This window comes from Halichoerus grypus, chromosome 9 (assembly GCF_964656455.1).
Source record: "Halichoerus grypus chromosome 9, mHalGry1.hap1.1, whole genome shotgun sequence".
Lineage (NCBI taxonomy): Eukaryota > Metazoa > Chordata > Mammalia > Carnivora > Phocidae > Halichoerus > Halichoerus grypus.
In genome coordinates this window covers 142,602,182-142,626,786 of record NC_135720.1, presented here as the reverse complement: position 1 = coordinate 142,626,786, position 24,605 = coordinate 142,602,182, and the positions used below count along the sequence as shown (strand labels likewise).

The window sequence follows — 24,605 nt, the reverse complement described above, 5'->3', positions numbered from 1 at the left end:
AATGGGGGCTACTTCAGCCTTAAGAAGGGAAGGCTTTTGGAAATGGAAGATCTTCATGCAGAAGACAGTCATTGTGGGGCCTTCAATATCTGCAGGCCCAGGGGGAGATGAGAAGCGACTTGTGCGTTGTCAGAGCGCTGTGCCCTGGGAGAAGCAGGCTTCTGGAAGTTCCGTGGGGGTCTGCTTGTCCCCTTCCAGCCCCCTCCCACCTCAGGTCGGCTCTCCTCTACACCCACCTTACCCGGTCCACCTGCCCCTTTCGAAATCGCTCTGGAAGCTGAAGAGGCTAGATGTGCTTCTGAGCCATAATGTTTCCCCCCAAAAGTTCTTCCCATTTCCTCCAGAGGTTCACAATTTCTCCGCACCGGCCCAGCCCCGACGGGTGGCCTGTGCGGTTCGTGTGCTAGGAAAGATTGCCACCATCAACCCGGGTGCGCATTCCCTGGCGCTAAAAGGGAAAGGACTTCTAGGTTCATCTCTGTCACCTCAGGTTCTTCTTGGGCCTTCCAGCCGGTGCCAGCAGGACCGTGGGGCCTGGGGCTGGCTGCGGGGAGAAGCAGCCCCACGAGAGCGCGGGCAGGGGGTGAAGGGCGTCTCCGGGTCGGCGGGCGCGCGGGAAAAGGCGGAGGCGAGCCGAGGGGCCCGGGACTCCTGCCGGGACTCGGATTCGAACCGAGGTCGCTGCGGCCACCGCGCAGAGTCCTGACCACTATCCGATCACGGCGCGCCACGGGGCCCCGCCTGCCCCCGGCCCCGCCTGCCCCGGTCCTCGGCCCCCGGCGTTCGCGGCCCGCACCAACGCGCGCCTCGGCGGGCGGCCTTTCCCGGACGACCCCCGGGCCGCCTGGTGCTCCTGCTCTCCCCAGGGCTTCGCTCCGGGCCGACAGACCAGAGGGGAGAAGTGTCCCCGCAGGGACCTGGCCGACGCTCGCGGCCCCTCGCGCTCACGAACCCCCCACGCTCCGAACCCACGGCCGCTCCCGCCGCCTTTCAAAGTGCTCCGACCCCCGCCCGGGCTGGAGACGCGCTGCTTCCAAGAGAACCTCCCCGGGAACCACTTGTGGCCCAAGTGGTCAGGATCTGCGGGGGCTGGGCGCGCAGTCCTGCCCCTCGCGGGGGTCCCGGGTCCTGAGCCGCGCACCTGCCGGAGGCCCGGAGGCCTCAGCCCGCAGGCCGCGCTGCGCGCACCGGCTCCGGCCGCCTTAGGGCCTCTGTCTCGGGCCTACGGGCTTGCCAGAACCGGGAGGGAACAGCGTGCGGCCCGTGCGGCCCGGAAGCTCCACGGGACCTCCCCCCACCGCCCCACGCAGGCTGCCCTCCGACCTGCCCGCTCTTTGCCGGGCCCGATTTGCTAGCTTCAGTCCATCGGGGAAGCTGCCCCTGACCTCCCCTCTCCACGCAAGGCATTCCTGCCAGTCTAGGTTAAATTGTATTTTCTCTGTTCCGTGATCCCTTTTTCTTCTCTTTCAATGCCCCTTATTATGACATTATGACATATTACTTACTGCAGTGACTTTAATTAACGGGCAGTCTGCTCTCCCCTCCCTACCCCACTGTGCCCCCAGAAGAAATAACTGTTCTGTTCAGTAGTTCTGCTCCGGGCTCCACTTTTAGCAGGTTCTGCGTGAATATTGCTTGGCCGCAGAATCAATGATGGACAGAGATTGCAATTCCACGCTTTATGAAAGCGACTTCTCCCAACAGCGGGTGGCCACGCACTGAAGCCTGGTTTTATTGTGTGTGCACGATGGATGCCGGGGTTAGGGCCGCGGGTGGGAAAAGATCCACAGAAAATGCAAGCGAAGGAGTTCAGAAGCACGTCAACAGCTGTCTACATAGTGCTTCTCAGCAGAGCCAAAATGCTGTGCTTAATTTTCTGAGAGTTTGTCTCTTTTCTTCTAGGTTGCACAGAGCCATCCATCCTAACACTGGCAGGTTTGCTGAAGAATTACCTGCTTCTCAGATGAAGTTTTTGATCCCAGAAGGGAAGTAGGGATTTTTCCGGTCTCCAGGACAGGAGCTCCGCTCAGCCAAAGGAAGGGGAATGTGGACTGCTGCCTGCTCAGGCCTGCTGGAGGTGGCCCTCTTCTTCCTCTCCTTCCCTCAGGAGCTTCCTCTAAATCCCCTGATTTAGAAAGCTGCTGTGGACACTCGTGCCCTTCGGCATTCTCCGCTGGCCTGTTTTTGGCAATTGGATTGATCTGCATGTGTCTCTCTCCGAGGAGAAGGGAAAGCCAATCCTGTGTGTCCTGGTTCTCGGTGTGGCAAAGCCCCGTAGGACAGCCTCTTTTGTGCTTTTTATACTTAAAGGCCTTTCTGAGGATCTTGCCTGACCCGTCACCACGCTGATCGTGCGGATAAGCCAGGCTGGCCTCGTCTAACCAACTAGCTCTACATTCACCAACGCCAGGCACTTACCTCCTCCTGGCATTCTTGTATTTTCTCAGAAATAAATTTCAGGGGGCGCCTGGGTGGCTCAGTCAGTTAAGCGTCTGCCTTCGGCTCAGGTCATGATCCCAGGATCCTGGGATCAAGTCCCGCAGCCAGCTCTCGCTGTGTCTCTCTCTGTCAAATAAATAAATAAAATCTTAAAAAAAAAGAAGAAATAAATTTCAGAACCTCTCTCCCACGCAAGGGCATAATAGTTCTAGCAACTCTTCCCTCTCTCCTATATTATTAAAAAACAAATCTCTAGGGGATCTTTCCTATCAGGATTCAGAGATGCTTTTATTTCCTTCATCTGGAAGACGTGTTCCCTTGCTCCCCGAATACCCTTTGAGCAACTGACGTCACTTCCCAGTTTCTGAAAGTGTCATCACACTGTCTTCTTTCCTTCATCGCATTGCTTTTAGGGAATGGATTTCAGCCTGCGTTTCCCCAAACTCTCCACTTACACGTTCACATTTCACTAAAGGGTAGTTGATTGTCCTCATCGTGCTTGACTTCCGGGCAGCGCCTGACACGGGTGGCCGCTCCCTCCTCTGGAAACATTTCTTCGTTTGGACCCTGCACCCTGGACTTTTGTCCCTTTTCCTTAGCCCCCAGTCCTCAGTTTTATGCACCAATTCATGCTTCCATCCTCAAGTCCTCAAGGTTCGGTCTTGTTCTCCACCTTCTCTCAGTTCCTTGGGGATTAGATCTGGTTGTACCCACACTCTGGGATTTCAGCCAAGACCTCTACCCCCCAACTCCAAACGTGATATTCAGCCTCTTGGTTGGTACCTCCCCTGGATGTCTGATAGACATTTCACATTTAATATGTCTGGAGCTGAATTCTTGATCTTTTCTGCGAACTTAACTTCCTACTTCTCTCCACTTGGTGCAAACATTGGATGGGTGGTAAGAGATGAAGAGTAGATGAGCGCACACTTGGTGAGACACTGAAATCAAGCGCCCCTGCACCGTCATACCTGATTCCCTGGGGGAAGAGAGGCAGCTCACCATGATTTCTAGTTGCTTCTGGCAACACTGGTGGGTTAGTTCTTGAGGGTAGAGTGGGGGGAAATGACCACTGTAACACAGTACTCCTTCTCCCCAGGAGAGGGACGGGACAACTCTAATATTATCTCTTTATGTAAACTGGTCTACTGAAAGGACATTTTGGAGACTGACAGTATGTTCAGGGAGCCTTCTGATTTATTTAGTGGTGGGGCCAGACCACATCAGACAGGCCGATCCCTGACAGTGCTTTGTAGTTCTGGTCTGATAATTTTATTTGTAAACTTTTCAAGCAAACAAAGTAGGAGATGCAATGATTTCCCCACAAAAATATCAATGAGTTTAGCAGTTCTGCCATGAATAGAAGGTTAGCTTTTGATAGGTCAAACAATATTCATTTGCACGAGCAATTTTACCCTCAGAGTTCTTTTGATACTTTCCTTTATATATTCCAAGGAAGACTTGGGATCTTAAATTCATATACCAACAGCCAGTTGTGGATCTAGATATCAGTCAAGCATTCTTGTAAATAATCAAAACTCCTATCAGGTGCTTAGAATAGCACACCTAGGATTGAGATTCCCTGGTAAGTGAAGCCATGTCAACAAAGTCAGCCTGGTATAAAGTTATATTCTTTTGTCCTTAGTCAAGCATCCTCATTATCCATAACCACATGTATTTCTGAGATTTTGTCATTATTAATTATCTGAATCATGCAGTTACTTTGGGGTATAAATATTTGATTTGATATTAAATATTAGATTTGACCTTACAATTGTTCCCTATTCCCAATGCATTACAACAGCTCCATCTAGTGACAGGTATGACGATGAGGGGGTAAAGAATGGAACATGGGGAAAAGTATGTATTGTGATCCCCATTTTCAGTAAACATTACTTGAATAATTAAATCTAGTTTTATTCTTTCTCATTTGGTATTTGTTAATGCAAATCTGATAGTGATACTCCTGCTAAAATCTTCCAACATCTTCTTTTGAACTTTCTCACCCAAGTTTTGCACACTTTAGACCAAAGTATGTAAGACCAGGTAGTTAAGAGAAGGCAGTTATGTGTGGGCTGTGTGTTGGGGTAGATAATATCCTGATTTACAGATTTATCTCTTACAAATTGAGAATCTGACTGAAGAAGTAACACTGTACTTTGTTGTCTTCCTCAGTTGGAGATGGTATGACAAATACCACAGGCTGAGTGGCTTAAACTGATAAGAACAGATACTACACTTGATCTTAGCCAAAAGGCCCAGAAGCGATAGGCTGGGTGGCTTAACAAATGTTAGACAGTTAGTGAGGCTCTAACAGGATGCCCGGAGGCCAGCAAGGAGGAGGCCATGGGCAGCTGTGGGGAAGGTCAGAGGCCTGTCCCGGCAGCATCCGCGAGAGGCTGGATCCCACCAGACAGGCCCAAGATGGTGGCGCCATGACAGGAAAGCCCTGAGCAAATGAGGAAGAAAAGGCGGGAAACCCTGCTTTCAGCCCCAAGTAATAAATATTCTGCCCCCTAGTTAACAATGGTCAATAAAAGATAGAAACCCAACTCCTGGGGCACACAGCTCTCTCTTTCCCTCTTGAGCTGCCTGCTCTCATATCTTGAGAGTGTTACTTTTGCTTCAATAAACTTTCCTGCCTCTGTCACGTGTCCCCTGTGTACATGTCTGTCCTTGAATTCCTTCTCAGGACAAGCCCAAGAGAACCTTCGTGGACTCCTTTGGGTCTGGCTGGGTCGAGGCCCTAGGGCCCAGAATCTCCCCAGTTCACCCAGCGACGCAGTTATTTTTCACTGTTCTGGAGTCTAGGAAGTACAAGATCAAGGTGCCGACAGACTCAGCGTCTGCTCAGGACCTGTTTCCTGGCTTGTAGGGGTTGCCATCTCCCTGTGTGCTCACGTAATTTGTTTGTGGGCTGTGGGGAGGGAGGTGTGCTGGTTTCTTCCTCTTCTTGTAAGAACGCTAATCTCAAATCTCATCATGGGGACTCTACCCTTAAACCTCTCCTTAAAGGCTCACTCTCCTCTCGTTTGGGCCTCAACTATTCATCTCGAAGCTTTCACCTAATGGGGCAAAGTTGGATTCTTTCCCAGTAGCAGATGCGTGAAGTGATTTGCTGGATCTGGAGGAAGGCGAGCAGGCCAGTGGAAGATCCTCGCGTAGTCCTTATAATTGTTTTATGTCACCTTCCATTTGCAAGGATGGAAGCATCTAAGTTTCTTACAGGAGTATATAATGTTACTAAAGATTTTCAGAAAGTCTGTCGGTTTTCTCATTATTTCTCTAAAAAGAAAACACATCCCTTTTGAATTCCCTGATGAAAGTAGTTAATACTAGCTATATATGCTAAAAAGTTTTTCAAATACCATCATTGACATAACGTTGATCTTTATATTCATGTTAATGTATGTCAGAGACTTAAATATGTGGTATCCAGAGGGCGCCCCCCCTGCCCCCCCACGACGACTTGCTGCCCCACTGCAGAGTGACTGTGGTCCGAAGCTGGGCAGCCGCTGAGCTCCCCCGGGCTTTGCTTTACCCCACTCAAGGTCACACCCTTGTCCAGGGCAGCCCACAGCCCGGGTGGAGCAAAGTGGGGCTAGAAAGACTAGTCCAGGGGGATTTTCGCCCAGCCTGGGGAATCGCTGGTAGGCCACCCCGGAGTCAGAGCGCCCACGTCTGTCTGACATTCTCCTCTGCCCCATCCTTGCTCCTCTTCCTCCTTTCACAGCTCTTGGTCCCTAATCACACCTTGTACCCCAAACTCCACCTTGGCATCTGCTCCCAGAGAACCTGACCTGCATGGCTATGTCACCATAATCTTTTTCCCGGGTCTCTTGCCTTTTATGCTTGTTCTAGTCAATAGGGTTTCTGCACGCAAAGACTAGGAGTAGTGTAGGGGCCCAGGGCAGGCCGCCCCAAAGTGTACCACAGTGCATAGTGATTATTTTGAATGGAAACTACTCGGGAAACAGCAGGTGCAAGGACATCACACCGTCCTTTGGCCCCTGAAAGCAGGAAACACATCTCCCCTATTCAAGGTACCTTCCCAGGGCTAAGAACTAAGACATCCTTATCACCAGAGATAGGAAATTTAGAGCCAAGCAGGCTGTAGAAACAAACCTTGTTAATTCTTTACTAATCTACTACCTTAGCCCAACTTTTACTTAGAATTCCTAACTAATTCAGGCTCCCAAACATCTGTTTTCTTTATCCTGTCAAATCCTCACAACTTTTTTTGTCTTTGTCTAAAATGTATAAAAACTGCCTGCTTTGATCATTCTTTCAGGTCTCAGTTTCATTACTCGGCCTTCCCAGGCACATAATAAAACTTTTTTTTTTTCTCCTGTTAATCTGTCTCATGTCAATTTAATTCTTAGAAGAAACTTGGACAGAGGAAAATTTCTTCCTTCCATTCAGTAGCAAAAAAATCTGTATGTATTGAATTACAAACTGCGTGCTCCTAAATCTTTGTGAACCACATGATAAAGTTTAATACTACTTTTATAGTGTCTTTTTTTTTTAAGGGGGTCGGAGTCCATAAATTTTCACATCTGATTGGCATTATCAAGTTTATTATCTCGGAGATTACGATTGCTATTGCTTCTGATTACTCATACACATTAATTCACTCACCCTACAAAGTCTATATTGTGCTCCCCACCACCTGCTTTTCCATCATACCCTTAAGGGCCTGTTGGCTGTTCCCAACAAAGGCCACGTTTTCTGTCTTAGGCCTTTGCATTTTCAGTTCCCTCTACTTGGAATTCTCCTCCCCTAATGTCTACCTTGCTCATCTTCTTTTGATTTACATAGGCCTCTGATCAGGTAATACCTTTAAAGAAATTATCTACACTTACCCTTTGTCTAAAATAGGAGTCCCTGTTATGCTCTACAGCTTCTCTATTTTCTTCATAGGATACTTATCACCTAACCTATTGTATGTTTATGTCTCTGCCGCCTAGAAGTCATTTCAATGGAGGCAGATATCTATTGTTGCATCCATTGTTGTGTCCTGAGCTACTGTAAGAGTGAATTAAGTAGATACACGTGCTCCAAAGAAATAGGACCAAGGATTTACCAATATGGATTCAGTAAGTTCTGCGTATCTTTAATCAATAAATCAGACTGTAATTCCCTTCAAAATGAAATCCTGAAGAAAATGGAAATGACCACTAAGAATTCCACCATCTGGTGAAAATTACGTCTAGTTAGGCCACTTAAGTCAGATCGTCCTTTTCCAGGACTCTTCTACTATACCCAGGTCGCTAAATTTGTCCTGGGACAACAGTCACTGCATTCTAGCTTTACTTTTGGCCGTTTACAATCAGTAATTGATAGGACCGTCATTAAAGTGGGCTCAGGGATTTGCCCATCTGGTTCCATCTGCAACTTTTGAACAAACTCTTCTGAGCCTGTTAGTCTCAGCCCTGACGATCTCCAAATTGCCCTTTCTGTAATTCAGACTACGTCTAAGATTATCAGTAGAGTTTCTCCTCCTTCTCCCAAAAAACAGCACGAAAAATATGGAAAGGCGGATCACGTGTATCAGCCTTCTCTTTGAAACTATAGATGGCTCTGAAAAGAGCCTTTGTTTTGCAACATCTCTAACCTTACTCTCCCTTATTTGGCCTTGTGGTGGCTCTCGGTCTTCTTGGGCAGCAGCACGGCCTGGATGTTGGGCAGGACGCCGCCCTGCGCGATGGTGACGCGGCCCAGCAGCTTGTTGAGCTCCTCGTCGTTGCGGATGGCCAGCTGCAGGTGGCGCGGGATGATGCGCGTCTTCTTGTTGTCGCGCGCCGCGTTGCCCGCCAGCTCCAGGATCTCGGCCGTCAGGTACTCCAGCACGGCCGCCAGGTACACGGGCGCGCCGGCGCCCACCCGCTCGGCGTAGTTGCCCTTGCGGAGCAGGCGGTGCACGCGGCCCACCGGGAACTGCAGGCCGGCCCGCGACGAGCGCGTCTTGGCCTTGGCGCGGGCCTTGCCGCCTTGCTTGCCGCGTCCGGACATCACGGCCCCACACCCCCCGCGAGCAGCGGCCGCAGCCACAGCGCCGGCCCAGCACTTTTTATAACCCTGTCGAGCGCCAAAAGGAAGGTCGCGCATTGGCTAAAGCTGTGGCTTTATGTCGCCCAGTGGAAAGGCAGCTTTGGGATCCTTGCGCTCCGATTGGGCAGAACTAACTTCTGACGTCGGGCTGAACGGTCACCAATCAGACGCGGGACTGTACTTTACGCCTTATTTGCATAAGGGCTTCTATATAAAACGGACAAGTTGCGCTCTGTTCGCGCTGTTCCTTCCTCCCGTGTTTCGCGAGCGCCTTCGTTGTTGTCCCCGCCATGCCCGAGCCCGCCAAGTCGGCCCCGGCCCCGAAGAAGGGCTCCAAGAAGGCGGTGACCAAGGCGCAGAAGAAGGACGGCAAGAAGCGCAAGCGCAGCCGCAAGGAGAGCTACTCGGTGTACGTGTACAAGGTGCTGAAGCAGGTGCACCCCGACACGGGCATCTCGTCCAAGGCCATGGGCATCATGAACTCGTTCGTCAACGACATCTTCGAGCGCATCGCGGGCGAGGCGTCCCGCCTGGCGCATTACAACAAGCGCTCGACCATCACGTCGCGGGAGATCCAGACGGCCGTGCGCCTGCTGCTGCCCGGGGAGCTGGCCAAGCACGCCGTGTCCGAGGGCACCAAGGCCGTCACCAAGTACACCAGCGCCAAGTGAACTTGAAAAGTAAGCGTGTTTAAACTTAACCCAAAGGCTCTTTTCAGAGCCACTAAGTTGTCGGTAATAGAGCTGCAAATGCGCGATCGGTTCAGGCGGTTACCCCGGGGCGGTTATGCGGATTCCATTGCACCGAGTAACGCGCGCTGTGGCCAGAAGGAACCCGGCGCACTGCGGTGTCTGCAGTAAACAGGGCCCTTAGCGGATGTCAACACAAGTGTGTGTTGTGTGTGAGCACAAAATGATTCCTGCCTTTGGCGCGAAAGTGGATCCTTTGGTTGTGTGCGAGAGTGGCTTCCTGTTTAAATCCTAACAGCCTGGGTCCTGTGGCCTTGCTCTGTTGCAGTTTATACATTAGTAAATTTGGCCCCCAGTGCTCTAAAGTCAGCCTTTTCGCTCAGCGGTTATCCCATGTCCTGGGCGGTTCCGCATGGAGGAAGGGGCATTACACTGGCAGAACAATGGTCTCTAGCTTTAAAAAGTTGGCCTCTCCAGCCAGACAAGGGGGGGGGGGGGCAGTCTGCAAGGCAAAGACAAACCTCCCGAGTAAGGAAATGGAATGCTACGGCTCACAAAAAAGATACGTTACTACTTTGTCATACATAGGACTAGAGAGATCGTAAGTGCTAGGTGGTATAATGGGGAAAAACAAGGGCACGTAAGTAGGTTTGAGCAAATTGAAGTCTGCAACTGTTTGTACAAGATTGATCTGAACTTTGTGATTTCAGCTGCTAAATTCTGTGCTCTCCAGAGACTGAAATCTGAATAGAATGAGAGAATAAAAGTGACTTTCTCGGGCCCACAATCAGACCTACTGTAGAAGAGATTGGAATAATTGGTCAGATTGGGAGGGTCAGAGGCACATCTTGTACTTGTCCTGACACTTCCCTCGGTTCTCCACCCTAGGAAGGACCAGGACAGCAACCCACTCGTTGTGATGGCTGCAGCTACCCAGAGTGGTTAAAAATATTACACGTTTGGTTATAGAATATAACATTTGTGATTTGGTTATTTGAGCTGGCCGTCAGTACCTTTTGCCAGTTTAAAATGAGAATAATAAAACCTCTCATTACATGAGAATCCAAGGAAAGCTTTAAGCACAAATTTGAATAAACTATTATAGGCATGGTTTCTTCTCTTTCACTCTACCTTTGTCTTATAATGCCTTGCAAATTTTAGGCTTTTGGTTAATCAATCATTGCTTATTAAAAGAATAGGAAGATCAGTCTAAAAGATTGAATCTCCAAGCCAAATAATGAGATGAGCAGCCTAAATTTTTTTGTCTACTTATGCCTGCAGTTCTTTGGGGGAATTAAAGGAGAGGGGAAATAATTACTATATGAACAGGCAGCATTTGCAAAAACTACTAAAAATATAAACACAACATTATGACGTGATTCCAAAGTAGCCAAAAAGCTTGTAAGAAACTAAGCAACTTTTTTATAATCAGAGCAATGCAATTTAAATACTTGAGATTTAGTTTAGCAAATGCTGACTAGCAAAAAATTTTAGTCTGCCATTAGTGAAATGTTGAAGAGGAACTCTCAGAGTACTTGTGGAATATAGGGGTGTAAACTAAAAATACAACCTTGGAAAGCAAGTTGCTCATTTCATGTTGAATACGCACAGACCCCGTTATCAAGCAATTCCACTCCTAGATCTGCAACCAGAGAAAGCATGTCTGTGGACAATGCCCACAGCACTGCTATTTGTAATGGGGGAAATACAGCAACTTACATTCCAGCAGAGAAACGAATGTATCCTATCTATGTGTTTACACTGTAGAGAAAACTACCCAGAGCTCTCTGCCGCTCCTCGTACCAGGGTCCTGGTCAGTGGTCCCTGTTCCTTTTGTTTACACCCCTCGCCCTGACATGTAGGAACATATTCGAAGGAACCCAGGTTAGTGTTAGGCCTGGTCCCTCAGATGCAAGGCCTCCCGATCCCATGCGGTCCCCACCCCGCGGCGAAGAGCGGCTGGTGAGCAGAGGCCGCGCCCGGCTCACCCGGTACCGTTCCCTCCCCGTCGGCACCGCACGCAGAACCCGCCTCGAAAGCGGAGCCAAAAACTTACGCAACGGCCCTACGCGGAGCTGCTCGTAGACAAGCACTAGAGCTCTTTCGAGGAAGACTTGGGGGCCCTGAGAAGGGCCTTTGGTTCCCAGTAGGAAGCGAGCTGGGAAGCCGGGGCTCAGCCGCCGAAGCCGTAGAGGGTGCGGCCCTGGCGCTTGAGCGCGTAGACCACGTCCATGGCCGTGACCGTCTTGCGCTTGGCGTGCTCCGTGTAGGTGACGGCGTCCCGGATCACGTTCTCCAGGAACACCTTGAGCACCCCGCGGGTCTCCTCGTAGATGAGGCCGGAGATGCGCTTGACGCCGCCGCGCCGGGCCAGCCGCCGGATGGCGGGCTTGGTGATGCCCTGGATGTTGTCGCGCAGCACCTTGCGGTGCCGCTTGGCGCCGCCCTTGCCCAGGCCCTTCCCGCCCTTGCCGCGGCCGGACATCTCCGGGGAGTCGGGGACGCAGAGAAGTGCAGCGCGGCGCGCCCGGGCTCCTCTTTATAGGTAACCTCTGCGGACCGGAGTGAAAACCGGCAGAGCTGCGGCGGGACGTCCCTCTGGGCTGGGGGAGGGGATCTGGAGGGGAACCGCCGCGGCCGTGCGCTCGCCTTGGGTCTCCGAGCGCTTTCTAGCCGCGAGACCGAAGGCCATTTTTTTCTCCTTCTCTTTCGTGTTTCCCATCCCATCCTCGTGAAACAACGCAACTTTAACACTGTAGAGGATACACTTGAAAAAGCACAGAGAATAAAATGTGCTGTTTTTATCTGCACATGTATGCATGCATTTTCTTTTTCTAACAGTATTTGCGTAGACTCTACCATTTTGTAAAGGCTTTCTCCTTGTTATACGGGGGGTGATATGCTCCAAACACTAACTTCCTAGAAGTAGAACAAGATGTGCTAATAAAATAGAGAATTTTAAGATCTTCCAGGTATATGGCTAAATTCTCTTCCACCACCAAAGTGGTACCAGTTTTCATTTTAAACAGTGTTTTCCAATACTAACTGACTTTAATAGATCAAAATAAACTTTCGAATCAAGGTACTTTCCATGTATCTTTCACAGCAGTTCCTGTTATATCTTACTCAAAATGAGTAGAACCAATTAAAAAAAATTTTAGCTATAATAATCCGGACTTGGTTTCTTGTATAGAGAATTAACTTTTAAAAATGTTAACGGGCTGGCTAATCAGTATAACATATTATATATTTTCTCCACTGATTTGAGGAAATTAATTGTTCATATATTGAATAGTTCACTTAAAATTATTTCTTGAATTTTCACTGTTATGCACATCAGTCTATCTGTACTGCTGAAGTATTATAATTATTTGTAACATTGAAAAATATCTTAGTATTTGGCTATACATTTATTATGGTAAATTTGTTAGCTTTGAAATATTGTGTCTTCCTAACCTGAAAAATACTGAATCTCTCCATCAACCTAGGTCTTTAAGTGTATCTCAGTCGTGTTTTTTTTTTCTAGATAAAATATAATTAAAGACATTTTTTAAACTTTCATTGATTACAAGAGTAATTAATTTGTCATTAATGAACAAGTATAAAATTCAGATGCAGGGAAAAGAATTTGGTCTTTCTACGAAAATCTTTATTAAAAGAGTATACTTAATACATACTTAGTTAAAAAATATATATATATAGACAATTTTACTATTGCTTAAATTCTGAGAAAATTTAATCACTCTTTTCAGCATTAGCTTGTAATCCCCTTGTTATCCAATTATTTTCTTGCTATCCTTTATTTCAGTGAGTTACTTTTTTAGCAATGTTACATTACAGTATTTCCAAAGTATTCCATTTAAATTTCATAAAATATATAAAAATAATTTTTAAATGTCATTAAAATATTGAGAATTTTTTCTGCATTTATGTTGCAATAGAAGAAAACTTGCCAAACACTTGAAGAAACAAAACATTCAGACAGTGGGAGGCGAATTCAGTATATTTTATAGAGGGGGGGATAGCATAGGTTAGTTTAAGGGCAAATACAAATAGAAAATAAGAGACTTACTTCTCCCTGAAGGTCCCTCTATTTTCCTTTTTCTCTTTCAGAATTTCTTTCTCTGTCCTTTCCAAATGTAGGTAAATCCTTTTGACCGCTAAATAAGTCTTTGGCCAGCCTCTTAACTTAGGAACTTTCCTCAAGGATCTTTGAGTCCTTTATTTTGAAGTGTAATCATCAAGAACAACAGCACTCTATTTGCCAGTGTCTTGAAAGGGAAATTTAACTTCAGCTGGTATCTGAGTCCACATTGCAAATCCTACCTAATGTAAAGGGTTGTATCCACTTAGGTCTAAAAAAGTGAGATTTCTTTCTGTCTTTGCCATTTCTTTAGAAGATTGCCAGTGATGAGCATGATATTCTGGCTTTATGCTTATTGAAGAATAACATTGTTTTTTTTTCTTCCTTATATCTCCCCAACATTAGTTCATTGGAATACATTTTACAGACCCTACCTTCTCTACTTTAAAAATCAGTAAAATTTCCATCAACCAGTAGCTTCCCTCTTTATCTGATTTCATGGATATTTGCATAGCCACTAGTCATGATAAAAGGTAGCAATGGATGGATAGCTGAAAAGTTGGTCAGGCTCTTTATAGTTTCTGACATTGATAGCCAAAGGTATTTATTTTTCTATAAACCTACAGTATATTATTTTGTAAAAATACAAAGCTATCTGGGCTGTTTTCCAATCCTAGCTGACTTTAATAGATCAAAATAAACTTTCGAATCAAGGTATTTTCCATGTATCTTTCACAGTTAAGGGTAGCTGAATATGCCACCCAAACTATGCCTCTTTGTCACAAGGATCATTTTGAACTGATTATTTTTGAGAAATGGCATATACAGGAGTATGTCTGAAAATAGAAGTTACTTTTTAGTAAGAGGCATTTACATTTATAAAGGAAATTGCCGTTTCTAAGTACCAGGAAGGAAGACTCTAAATTACAGGAGAATTTTAATGGAGAAGACACCTACTTTAATGTGTAAATCAAAACTTACCCTTGTTTATCTCGCTTTTCCTGGTATTGTCTCATAACTGTCGCCCCCCTCTCCCCCCACCCCAACACATACCTCTTTCTTTTGTCTTTAGCTGAAGATGGTATATGAGGGGGTAGCTTGGCCATCTTGGGGGGTTTATTCATTTTTCCTATCTCCCATGTCTACAGGAGGTATACATGTTGATAAAATTTTGGTTGTTTTTCTCTTAATAATCTGTCTTTTATTATTGGAATCTCAGCCCAGAACTGAAACAGGTAGAGGGAAAATTCTTTTTTCCTCCGCAACACAGGACACCTCACACCGGCAGCAAGCTTTCGTAGTCACGCTTGTAAAGTCCATCCTGTACTTACGGCTGCCTTTAGGCCAAGCCGCCACTGTCTCTCCGACTTCCACAGTTTAGGCTAATTCTGAACTTTGTGTTCACCACACACTTGTCTTAATGAACTTCCAAAGTTATGTAAGTTGGGTTTATGCCGTTCCCACGTTCAAAACTTAGAATGGTCATTTCGCAGGATTTGCAAAACTCAGCTTGGCACGGTCTGACCTCTGCCTGTGTCTCTGAACTCACTTTCTACCCTCGTTCCCTCTGCTCTTGATCTTTCTTACACATTCTTGATCGTAGACTTGATCTTTACCGTCCTTACGCTTTGTGATCCTGCTGAAGCACTTCATGTATGTGATGGCTTCGGGTATTTGCATTATCTTCTTAGAAGACTTCTCCCAGCACACCTGTCAGAATGGCTATAACCAGTAACACAGGAAACAACAGGTGTTGGCGGGGATGCGGAGAAAGGGGAACCCTCTTCCACTGTGGGTGGGAATGCAAGCTGGTGCAGCCACTCTGGAAAACAGTTTGGAGGCTCCTCAAAAAGTTAAAAATAGAGCTACCCTATGACCCAGCAATTGCACTACTGGGAATTTACCTGAAGGATACAAAAATACAGATTCAAAGGGGTACATGTACCCCGATGTTTACAGCAGCATTATCAACAATAGCCAAGTGATGGAGAGCACCCAAATGTCCGTCGACTGGTGGCTGGATAAAGAAGTTGGCATATATATACAGTGGAATATTACTCAGCCATCAAAAAGAATGAAATTGGAACTAGAGGGTTTTATGCTAAGCGAAATAACTCAATCAGAGAAAGACAATTACCATATGGTTTCACTCATATGTGGAATTTCAGAAACAAAACAGATGAACATACGGGGGAAGAAAGGAGAGAGGCAAACCATAAAACAGACTCTTAACTATAAGGAACAAACAGGGTGTCTGGAGGTAGGCAGGGGGGATGGCCTAAATGGGTGATGGGTATTAAGGAGGGCACTTGTGATGATAAGCACTGGGTGTTGTATATAAGTGATGAAACACTAAATTCTCCTCCTGAGACTAATCTAATATTAAACTCTATGTTAACTGGAACTTAAATAAAAACTTGAAACACAAACAAAAAAAGAATACTTTCCCCAAAAGAACAGCATAATTTACCACCAGGTATGATTCAGATCTCTGCTTAAATACCATCTAGTCAGAATTTTTCCAGGATCATTGTATTGGCTTGAATCATGTCCTCTTTCACCCCCAGTTTATGTCTACCTGGTTTCCTCAGAATGTCACTTTATTTAGAAATAAGGTTTTTGCAGATGTAATTATTGAAGATCTTGAGATTTAGTGTGGGCCTTAAATCTAATGACTGGTGTCCTTAGAAGGGGAGGGGAGGGCACAGAGACATGCAGGGAAGAAAGCTCTGTGAAGCTCAAGGCAGACGTTGGCGATAAGCCGCCACAAGCCAAGGAACACCAAGGATTCCTAGCCACCACCAGGAGCCGGGCGCGAGGCATGGAATTTTTCCCTCAAAGCCTCTAGAAGGAACCAACCCTGGTAACTCCTTCATCTTGAGCTTCCTGCAGAACTGGATAAGAATACATTTCTGTTACCTAAGCCATCCAGTTGGTGGTAAATTGTGACAAGCGGCGCAGGAAATGAGTATTGCCACCCAAAAGGGAAGACCCACAGCTGCACCTGTCTCTCCACAGCCCATGAACCTGATAGCACTGATCACAACCTAAAATTTAATATTTTTTTAAGTTTATTTTGTTTCTTGCTGGAATATAAATGCTCTGAAGGCAAGGAAATTGTCTTGTTCCCTTTGCATGTGCGATGTCTAGTTGGGTATGTCCTAGTACAGTTGTCAACGAATGACTCCTCTTAAATAGGTGATATTTTTCCATTTCACGGAGAATTTTATAATTTATTACCTTCTTCATTGAAACTCATGTTTCCAAATTGATGCGACCATAATTTTGAGTCTAAAATGTGTGTAATGTAAAATTAATGGCATGTTACAAGTGTAGTTAGCATTTCTTTTTTGTGTGTTTCTTTTGTTAGAAAGAAAACCGCAGGCCCAAAATGGCTTCACTTAGGTTAAGGCCCCAGGTCAGCAAACGAGGGCTTAATACCTAATCGAATTGCAGTTTCAACTTTCCCCAGAAATGTAAATTTTGACCAGTCAGAAATTTTCCGGTAAGCACCAAAGAGGTAATCTGTCTCAGGGACCTCCTTCCCCCGCAAAAGGAACATGAGGTAATCTGCATCATCAGACCCCCTGGCCTTTCCCCTAACAGGTGATCTGGCCTGAAACAATCCTTTTTCTTTTGTTTATACTTTGCCTCACCCTTCTTATAAAACATTCCATTTTATATACTTCCTCAGATGCTGCCCAATTCATGAATCATTTAATGAAGTCAATTAGATCTTCAAATTTACTTGGTTGAATTTTGTTTTTTAACAGATTATTGGCTCATATGGTCTATTTTGCTTGCCTACTTGGGTGTTTTAGATTTGATGAAATTTGGTACTAAATGCTGCAGTCACTGTGAACATATGTCTTCATGCCATTTGATCAAATAGCTCTTCGGAAACCCGTAGAGGTTCATCTTATCCAAAAAAAAATTTTTTTAAGATTTTATTTATTTGACAGCGAGAGAGCAGCTGATCTCTTAGCTCAGGCAACAGAGCCGAGGGGCGGAGTATCCCGTGATGGAAAGTGGAACCACCCTCAAGTATTAACGACCGCCCAGACCGCCCAGACCAGTCTGAACTTATTCCGACTCCGCAGGTGGGCCACGGAGTGACCCACGCAGTGGCTGACAGTCACCTGTACGTCATTATCGTCCTGAAATCTGCCCAAGGAGGGGTACAGGGCTCGTTTCCGTAACGCGCAGTGTGCGTCTAGCATGTTTCCAGCACTTGTTCAATCTTATGCCACCTCTACATTCAATGAGGAGGCCCATCTTCCTAAATATTCACCCTAACCCTAAATAAAAGGAACCCATTCCCCCTTGCCTGGGGAGTCATGGCTTTGGAAGTTATCCGCCTGACCTCCTTATTTGCTGCAGATAAACTTTCCCTTGTGCGACAACTCACCTGGTGCAGTTCTTTCTTATTTGAGAGAGAAGAGGGACAAGCGACTCCGTGCTGAGCACCCAGCCCAGGACGGGGCTCGATCCCACGATCCCACGACAGGAGATCATGACCTGAGCCGAAATCCAGAGCCAGGTGCTTAACCGACGGAGTCCCCTGGTGCCCTTGCTGTGACTCCCCAAGAAGTGAACTCACGCATGAGTTCCGTTACAACGATAGAGGTTTTCAGTGTGTATTCCGTTTGCTTTCAGATGTTATTCCACATGAGAGAAATCCAGGCCTCCTATTTCCCTTTGATTTGGGTTGCAGCCCACAAATACATTGATTAGTGATGAGGGAGCAGAAGGCTCGCTGAGGACAAAGCAGCAGCTGACCCCCTACACCCCCCCCCCCATGTGGTATGTGTGACATTCCTCAGGCACTCCCAGCTGCCCTAAAGGAAAAACAAATGGTTAACTGATAAGATCACAGTCCTGCAGGACAGGAGTATCCCTCAGTTTACAAATGTCCTAGTGATTTACAAGGAAGCTTTCTCATCAGTAGCCTAACTTCCAGAGACGCATAACTCGGTTCCTGAAGCCCTAACATCACCCTCCCTTCCATAAAATTAAGGGAGGCTGAGGCGGAAGGAAATGCAAATAAAATTGAATTTCTTCTAAACCTGAAGCCCATCGACAGGACGTGTGATAGGAGGAATGTAGCATTCCTGCAGGAAACCCCCATCTGTCTTCCTGTTAGTGCCTCATTAGAGGGGAGAACAGCCTTGGCTTGACGATAACCAGGCCTCCAGTACCCGGAGAGTCTTTAGCAAACGACAGTCCTTCTGGACTCTCAGCTCCCAGCTCCCAAGTATAAAGTCAACCACACCTCACAAACCGGAGCAGCTCTTTCTGCCCACGGGTCCTGTCCCTGGGCTTTAATAAAACCACCTTTTTGCACCAGAGATGCTCAAGAACTCTTTCTTGGTTGTCGGCTCCGGACTCCACCCCACCAAACCTCATATATATTCTAAAACTTCATCATTACGGGACATAAAGGGAAAGGAGCAGAATCCAGCCAAGGCAAGGGCAGGTCATCAGACTAAAGGAAGGATTGATCATCGTCCTTCCCTCTTTCCTCCGTCCCCTTCCCCCTCAATCTTCCCACCACAACCACATGGTTTTCTTACTGTCTCTCTGCACTATTATAAAAAGTCCTCATCAAGCCTATGGAACTTGAAATGAGTAGATTATCCAAACTGTAATGGATATATAAATATCTACAAATAAAAGAAAAAGAAAAAGTCTCAATTACATTAACACAGAACATTAGATTTAAAATGAAAAAACAAAAAGTCTTAAAAGTAAAGAGAGAGCTTTCATTTGCTTTAAACTTTTTGTTTAGAAATATTCTGTGTATCATTTAGAAATATAATGCAGATTTCAGATTTTTTATTAATACAGACCCAATACTGTACTATTACTCACAAAGTATTAGCATTAAGTATTGAGCAGTAGCAGAATAGGCCACCCCAAAATATTCCATTCTGGCATAAGGCTGATTTTGAGCTGAAGGCATTTGAGATGAAGCAGATAGAAGAAACGCTCTTTGTCTTCCTGCTTATTTTCCTAAAAGCAGGAAGTAGACTTACAAAGCTCTCCCTCCTTCCCTCTCTACCTGGAAGGACAAAGGTTAATCCCAGTGTCAGAGTAGGGAGTTAGTTTAGGCTCTAACAGGATGCCCAGAGGCCAGCAAGGAGGAGGCCATGGGCAGCTGTGGGGAAGGTCAGAGGCCTGTCCCGGCAACATCCACGAGAAGCTGGATCCCACCAGACAGGCCCACGAGGGCGGCACCACGACAGGAAAGCCCTGAGCAAGTGAGGAAGAAAAAGCTTGAAACCCTGCTTCCAGCCCCAAGTAATAAATATTCTGTCCCCTAGTTAACAACTGTCAATAAAAGAGAAACCCAGCCCGCAGGACGCACAGTTCTCTCTCTTGAGCTCACCATGCTCTCTTATCTTGAGAGTGTACTTTTGCTTGAACAAACTTTCCTGCTTGTACCCCTCACACACTGTGTTGTGTCTGCCCTTGAATTCTTTCTCGTGAGGAGACCAAGAGCCTTCTGCGATATCTTTAATATGGGTTGGGTCCAGACCTCAGGGCCCAGGGTCTCCCAGTTCACCCAGCAATACCAGTAGACAACTTTAAACCCTTATCAATGGAGAAGGTGCCAACTTAAAATCTGCCTAACAAACTTTATTCTTGTTTTCCTGGTAACCTTCCCATAACTGACTTCCCTGCACCTTTTGTCTTCGGTTTATAGGGGCCGAGGGCAGGATGCCCCAAAGATGTGCCACTTTGCCGAGATTATTCTGAGCTGAAGACAATAAAGACTGTGTGGTCTTGAGAGAAACTTTGGTCCCTCCCTTAACTGCATAAAAGAATCCAATTTGGGGTCTTTCCCAGAAGAGGATTATGAACAGAGATAAAAGTTATCTGAGTGACCCATCTGTTCGGCAGGGCAAACATCTAATTACAAAACACCTGCTCTTCTTACTGCCCCATGAAGGTCATCCCTTCTCTTCGAAACCCCAGACCCCTTTTCCTTAGTTCAGAATGAGATAGATGCCTTCTTCTGCCTGTCTTTGGAATTTCCAGGTCTGTGTGGATTCCCTGTACAAATGCTATTAAATTAGATTTTTCTCTTGTTAATCTTTCTCATGTCAATTGGATTCTTAGTCCAGCCAGAAGGACCCTTGAAGGGGACAGGAATTCTTGCTCCCTGACAAGCTGAAGACAGTATTTAAGCGGTATTTCTAAGGCACCTTGGGGGTTCCTCGCTGTCCCCAGTGTAGCTTCCATGTGTACATGAGGTACACACGTTAGAAAAGAGATAGCAGCCCCCAGATGGAGTCAGGTGTATAAACCCCACATCAGCAAAACAAGATTTAACACCTAATCTCATCATAGTCTCACTCCCAGATTCCCACGCCCACCCCCAGGAATGTAACCTTTCGCCAAGTACAATTAACCTAGACTGCTAGTGAGATAATCCACCCAGTGGCCCGTCCAATCCCTTTAGGAGGACGACCTTGCTTGAAACAATGCATTTTTTGCTAGTAATTTCCTTTTTCTGCCACCTTTCCACCTTTAAAAGCCTTTTCTATAGCTCAGCAGGACTCCTTTTTATTGCTGGATGGAATGCTGCCTGATCCAGGAATCATTGAATAAAGCCAATTTGACCTTTAAATTTACTCAGTTGAATTTTTGTTGTTTAACAATGTTAATAAACTTCTGTGCTGTGTGTGTTTTTCTCTTGGGACAACTGTCTTTTATTACAGGGATCTCAGCCAAACACTCAGAAGAGTAGAGGAAAAGTCATTTTTCTTTCCCTATAATGGGAAGACATATTTAAGGACAGAACAATTAAATAATGAGTAAAATTATTTGGGTCACACAGCTTCTATAAAGCCCATCAAAAAGTCAAATATTCAACCGGGGTGGGGGGGGGGGTGTGCATCTGAGTACCTATCATTGTTAGATCCTGTTGTCAGCATTTATTTTTATTCCAAGAAGTCATATGTATACCAGGATTAGAAGTAGTTTTTACCTTAAAAAGTAGTATTTTACCTTAAAAAAAGTAGTTAAGTACAAGAAATAGGAAAAAGGGTATGAATATTAATATGACATATTAATAGACTTTAAGTGTTAAAGAAATCCCATATAGGAAGGGGTGCTTTCAGGGAAAAATTATAATGAGGTTGAAAAGTCATGGGTAGGTCAACCAAATTTTAGAATAAGGGTTTTTAACCTGGAGTCCATATACACCAAAATACCTCCAAGGATAAAAATCGTCAGTGCATGGTTGGGCGGGGGGTGGTAGTGAGGAGAAACCCTAGGAGTTGGGATGGGGAAAAATATAATTTACTTTTGACTGATCTTTAGCATTTCCCTTTATAATGAATTTAGGCCACAACCTTAGTACCTGTGAGTTTGTCACCCAATGGAAATCACAGATAATCTCATTTCTCATAACAATTGCCAAATTACCTCGAACCATTATTTTACTTGTCTAATTATTGATGGCAATTAGGCTCACCAAGATTGTATTATGTAATGTGTTCGCTGTTTAGGCACATGTCAGTCCTAGCAACTTTATTCTTAAAAATACGTTGATAACTAATGGGATTTTTTTTTTTGCAATTTTTGCATTTTATGCACTTCAAATATTATTCTGAGAATGATTTCCATAAATGTCACCAGGCAAAGTTGTCCATGACATTCAAGAAAAAACCGCTAAGAATGTTTTTTTCCCCCTTTTTGAGATGACATCATCAGTGAACAGAGAGTAGGAGGCAAGATTCTGTGCCCTGGGGAATAAAAACCGTTGGCAGGGGTTTTCCTTATTTCCTTACAAAAGCAACAAAAGTTAGGTGTGATGCACATCAATCGACCTTCCTCCATACCTAACCCTGCCCGCTGGGAGGAGGCCAGGGTTCGTCAGGAGCCCACCACACACTCCATTCCTAAGCAGCCCTTTGTCAAAGCACACCAGAATCCTCTACTTAGAGTGTTTTCCTCGCTCCACTTGCACCTTTAAATCTGTAACGCAGAACAGCCTTTGGGATTAGCAACACTTTACACTTCAATAGCACTAGTTATGGGAAACATCCCTTATATGTTAAGGTGTGACAAATTACGCTGAGTCAACAGCCTTGACTTCAGGCTCATCCCAAATGTGAGAAACTTTTCTCGGGCTCCAGATGGTGTCATAGCTACCATGTAATCCCAGTAGTTTATTCATTTGGCAACATCGAGGGTGGTGGAGGGCAGTGCCCCAAAGCCTACGTATTGTTAGGAAAACTGGATGCGACTCTTGGCAGCCTTTGGATGGGGGAAGACTATCCTGCAGTGAAGCTCTCCATGGACCGGTAGGGGACCGGATGTCCTTGGGCATGATGGTGACGCGCTTGGCGTGGATGGCGCACAGGTTGGTGTCCTCGAAGAGCCCCACCAGGTAGGCCTCGCACGCCTCCTGCAGGGCCATGACGGCCGAGCTCTGGAAGCGCAGGTCGGTCTTGAAGTCCTGCGCGATCTCGCGCACCAGCCGCTGGAACGGCAGCTTGCGGATCAGCAGCTCGGTGGACTTCTGGTAGCGCCGGATCTCGCGCAGGGCCACCGTGCCGGGCCGGTAGCGGTGCGGCTTCTTGACGCCGCCGGTGGCCGGCGCGCTCTTGCGGGCCGCCTTGGTGGCCAGCTGCTTGCGCGGGGCCTTGCCGCCGGTCGACTTGCGGGCCGTCTGCTTCGTGCGGGCCATGGCCGGACACTCGCGCTGCGAAAACCAGCGACTGCCGAGTTGGTGCGGGGACCGGACTTTATACTCATGAGCCCCTCCTGATTGGTCAGAGCTGTCGCAGGAGTAACCTGATTGGCTCCCAATCCAATCCTCATCTGAGTCGGTTTTGTTTTCCACGCTTGCTTTTATTTTTGTTTCCTATTTTTATAGGAAAAAATTATGGCTATACTCCACCCTAAGTTTACTGTTTTCAACCAAAACGTTAAGATTCCACCAGTGAAAAGGAATCGGACCTAGAATCTGTGAAGTCAGAGCCTAAAGTGTCCTTAAATTTTAGTCCTTTCCCCTTTTCCATATAATATGGGGAAAAAATCATATGAGAATAATGTGTTGGTTAGTCTAAGAAAAGTTGCGTTTCGTAACTGCATCATTAAGATCTGCTTCTGCTGATTGTGCCGAGACCCAGAACAAAGTCAGTTTTCAAATAAGACGGGCGCCGCGGAGCCCGGAACACCAAGACTTGACTTTGCCCCGCGTGGTGCGGGGAGGGGAGCTTGAGTGTTGGACTCCTCAGTACCAGCGAGCGGTTCTGACATCAATAACTTACTCTGGTGCAATCAAGTGGCTGATTGGGCTACGTAATATGTAAATTGTGCTAAATTTAATCAGCAGGTGTGGAGTGCTGACATCTACAGCGACCGGTAATTAAAGAGCTTTTCTCTAGAGCAGCTCTGAAGTGTTGTTAGGAAGCTTTTCGTTACCAATGAACCATCAGGTTCTGCTGGTGATAAAGACCCAGAAACAACACAAAACAGGTTTAATTAGTGTATTAGCTGGAACAGAAATTTACTTCTTAATTAACCAGAGCAGTGTGTTCGTGGGGAGGGCACAATAAAGGTGGTTTAGTGGTTTTATAATTGACCAAAATATGCATTGTATGGCCTTTACCAGAATTGGCCAAATCAAGAAGGAGGCCAGTTATTTCCTGCTCCTTACATTTAGGTTGTTTGTAGCTAAGTTTCAGGAGAGTGTTAAGTTCTTTCTCAGAAGTGGTGGGTGGCCCTGAAAAGAGCCTTTTGGTTTTGAAGTTGTTGCTATCGAGACCTTACTTGCCCTTGGCCTTGTGGTGGCTCTCGGTCTTCTTGGGCAGCAGCACGGCCTGGATGTTGGGCAGGACGCCGCCCTGCGCGATGGTGACGCGGCCCAGCAGCTTGTTGAGCTCCTCGTCGTTGCGGATGGCCAGCTGCAGGTGGCGCGGGATGATGCGCGTCTTCTTGTTGTCGCGCGCCGCGTTGCCCGCCAGCTCCAGGATCTCGGCCGTCAGGTACTCCAGCACGGCCGCCAGGTACACGGGCGCGCCGGCGCCCACCCGCTCGGCGTAGTTGCCCTTGCGGAGCAGGCGGTGCACGCGGCCCACCGGGAACTGCAGGCCGGCCCGCGACGAGCGCGTCTTGGCCTTGGCCCGGGCCTTGCCGCCTTGCTTGCCGCGTCCGGACATCACGGCCCCAAACCCCCCGCGAGCAGCGGCCGCAGCCACAGCGCCGGCCCAGCACTTTTTATAACCCTGTCGAGCGCCAAAAGGAAGGTCGCGCATTGGCTAAGGCTGTGGCTTTATGTCGCCCAATGGGAAGGCAGCTTTGGGATCCTTGCGCTCCGATTGGGC

General features: G+C 46.7%; 5 protein-coding genes and 1 non-coding gene across 7 annotated transcripts; 1 reads left to right on the top strand and 5 right to left on the bottom strand.

The window, feature by feature from the left end:
- Positions 1 to 1,501: 1,501 nt before the first annotated feature.
- On the bottom strand, positions 1,502 to 8,451 carry LOC118548415 (histone H2A type 1-E-like). The gene is made up of 2 exons (XM_036112341.2): positions 8,054 to 8,451; positions 1,502 to 2,565 (listed from the first exon to the last, which is right to left on the bottom strand). Exon 1 carries the CDS (start codon positions 8,449 to 8,451, stop codon positions 8,065 to 8,067), a length of 387 nt encoding a protein of 128 aa, XP_035968234.1. The 3' UTR covers positions 1,502 to 2,565; positions 8,054 to 8,064.
- Positions 4,522 to 4,708, bottom strand: LOC118548449 (U2 spliceosomal RNA). Its single transcript, XR_004923622.1, has one exon. It is a non-coding gene; the product is annotated as a U2 spliceosomal RNA (small nuclear RNA).
- A 296-nt stretch (positions 8,452 to 8,747) lies between the features above and the next one.
- LOC118548425 (histone H2B type 1-K) lies at positions 8,748 to 20,684 on the top strand. 2 transcript variants are annotated; one of them, XM_036112358.2, is made up of 2 exons: positions 8,748 to 9,170; positions 19,970 to 20,684. In XM_036112358.2, exon 1 carries the CDS (start codon positions 8,781 to 8,783, stop codon positions 9,159 to 9,161), a length of 381 nt encoding a protein of 126 aa, XP_035968251.1. In that variant the 5' UTR covers positions 8,748 to 8,780; the 3' UTR covers positions 9,162 to 9,170; positions 19,970 to 20,684. The 2 variants fall into 2 exon arrangements, with proteins under 2 accessions (XP_035968251.1, XP_077911922.1); XM_078055796.1 differs by lacking the exon at positions 19,970 to 20,684 and adding an exon at positions 11,450 to 12,032.
- On the bottom strand, positions 11,353 to 11,664 carry LOC118548344 (histone H4). Its single transcript, XM_036112170.2, has one exon. It carries the CDS (start codon positions 11,662 to 11,664, stop codon positions 11,353 to 11,355), a length of 312 nt encoding a protein of 103 aa, XP_035968063.2.
- A 623-nt stretch (positions 20,685 to 21,307) lies between the features above and the next one.
- LOC144379128 (histone H3.1-like) lies at positions 21,308 to 22,978 on the bottom strand. Its single transcript, XM_078055795.1, has one exon. It carries the CDS (start codon positions 22,961 to 22,963, stop codon positions 22,343 to 22,345), a length of 621 nt encoding a protein of 206 aa, XP_077911921.1. The 5' UTR covers positions 22,964 to 22,978; the 3' UTR covers positions 21,308 to 22,342.
- A 774-nt stretch (positions 22,979 to 23,752) lies between these two features.
- Positions 23,753 to 24,551, bottom strand: LOC118548413 (histone H2A type 1-E). The gene has a single exon (XM_036112339.2). The coding sequence runs from the start codon at positions 24,534 to 24,536 to the stop codon at positions 24,048 to 24,050; it is 489 nt and encodes a 162-aa protein (XP_035968232.2). The 5' UTR covers positions 24,537 to 24,551; the 3' UTR covers positions 23,753 to 24,047.
- Between the last annotated feature and the right edge of the window lie 54 nt (positions 24,552 to 24,605).

Coding starts and splice junctions, on each gene's coding strand:
- LOC118548415 (XM_036112341.2), bottom strand. CDS start 8,451: ATGTCCGGACGCGGCAAGCAAGGCGGCAAGGCCCGCGCCAAGGCCAAG.
- LOC118548425 (XM_036112358.2), top strand. CDS start 8,781: ATGCCCGAGCCCGCCAAGTCGGCCCCGGCCCCGAAGAAGGGCTCCAAG.
- LOC118548344 (XM_036112170.2), bottom strand. CDS start 11,664: ATGTCCGGCCGCGGCAAGGGCGGGAAGGGCCTGGGCAAGGGCGGCGCC.
- LOC144379128 (XM_078055795.1), bottom strand. CDS start 22,963: ATGGCCCGCACGAAGCAGACGGCCCGCAAGTCGACCGGCGGCAAGGCC.
- LOC118548413 (XM_036112339.2), bottom strand. CDS start 24,536: ATGCGCGACCTTCCTTTTGGCGCTCGACAGGGTTATAAAAAGTGCTGG.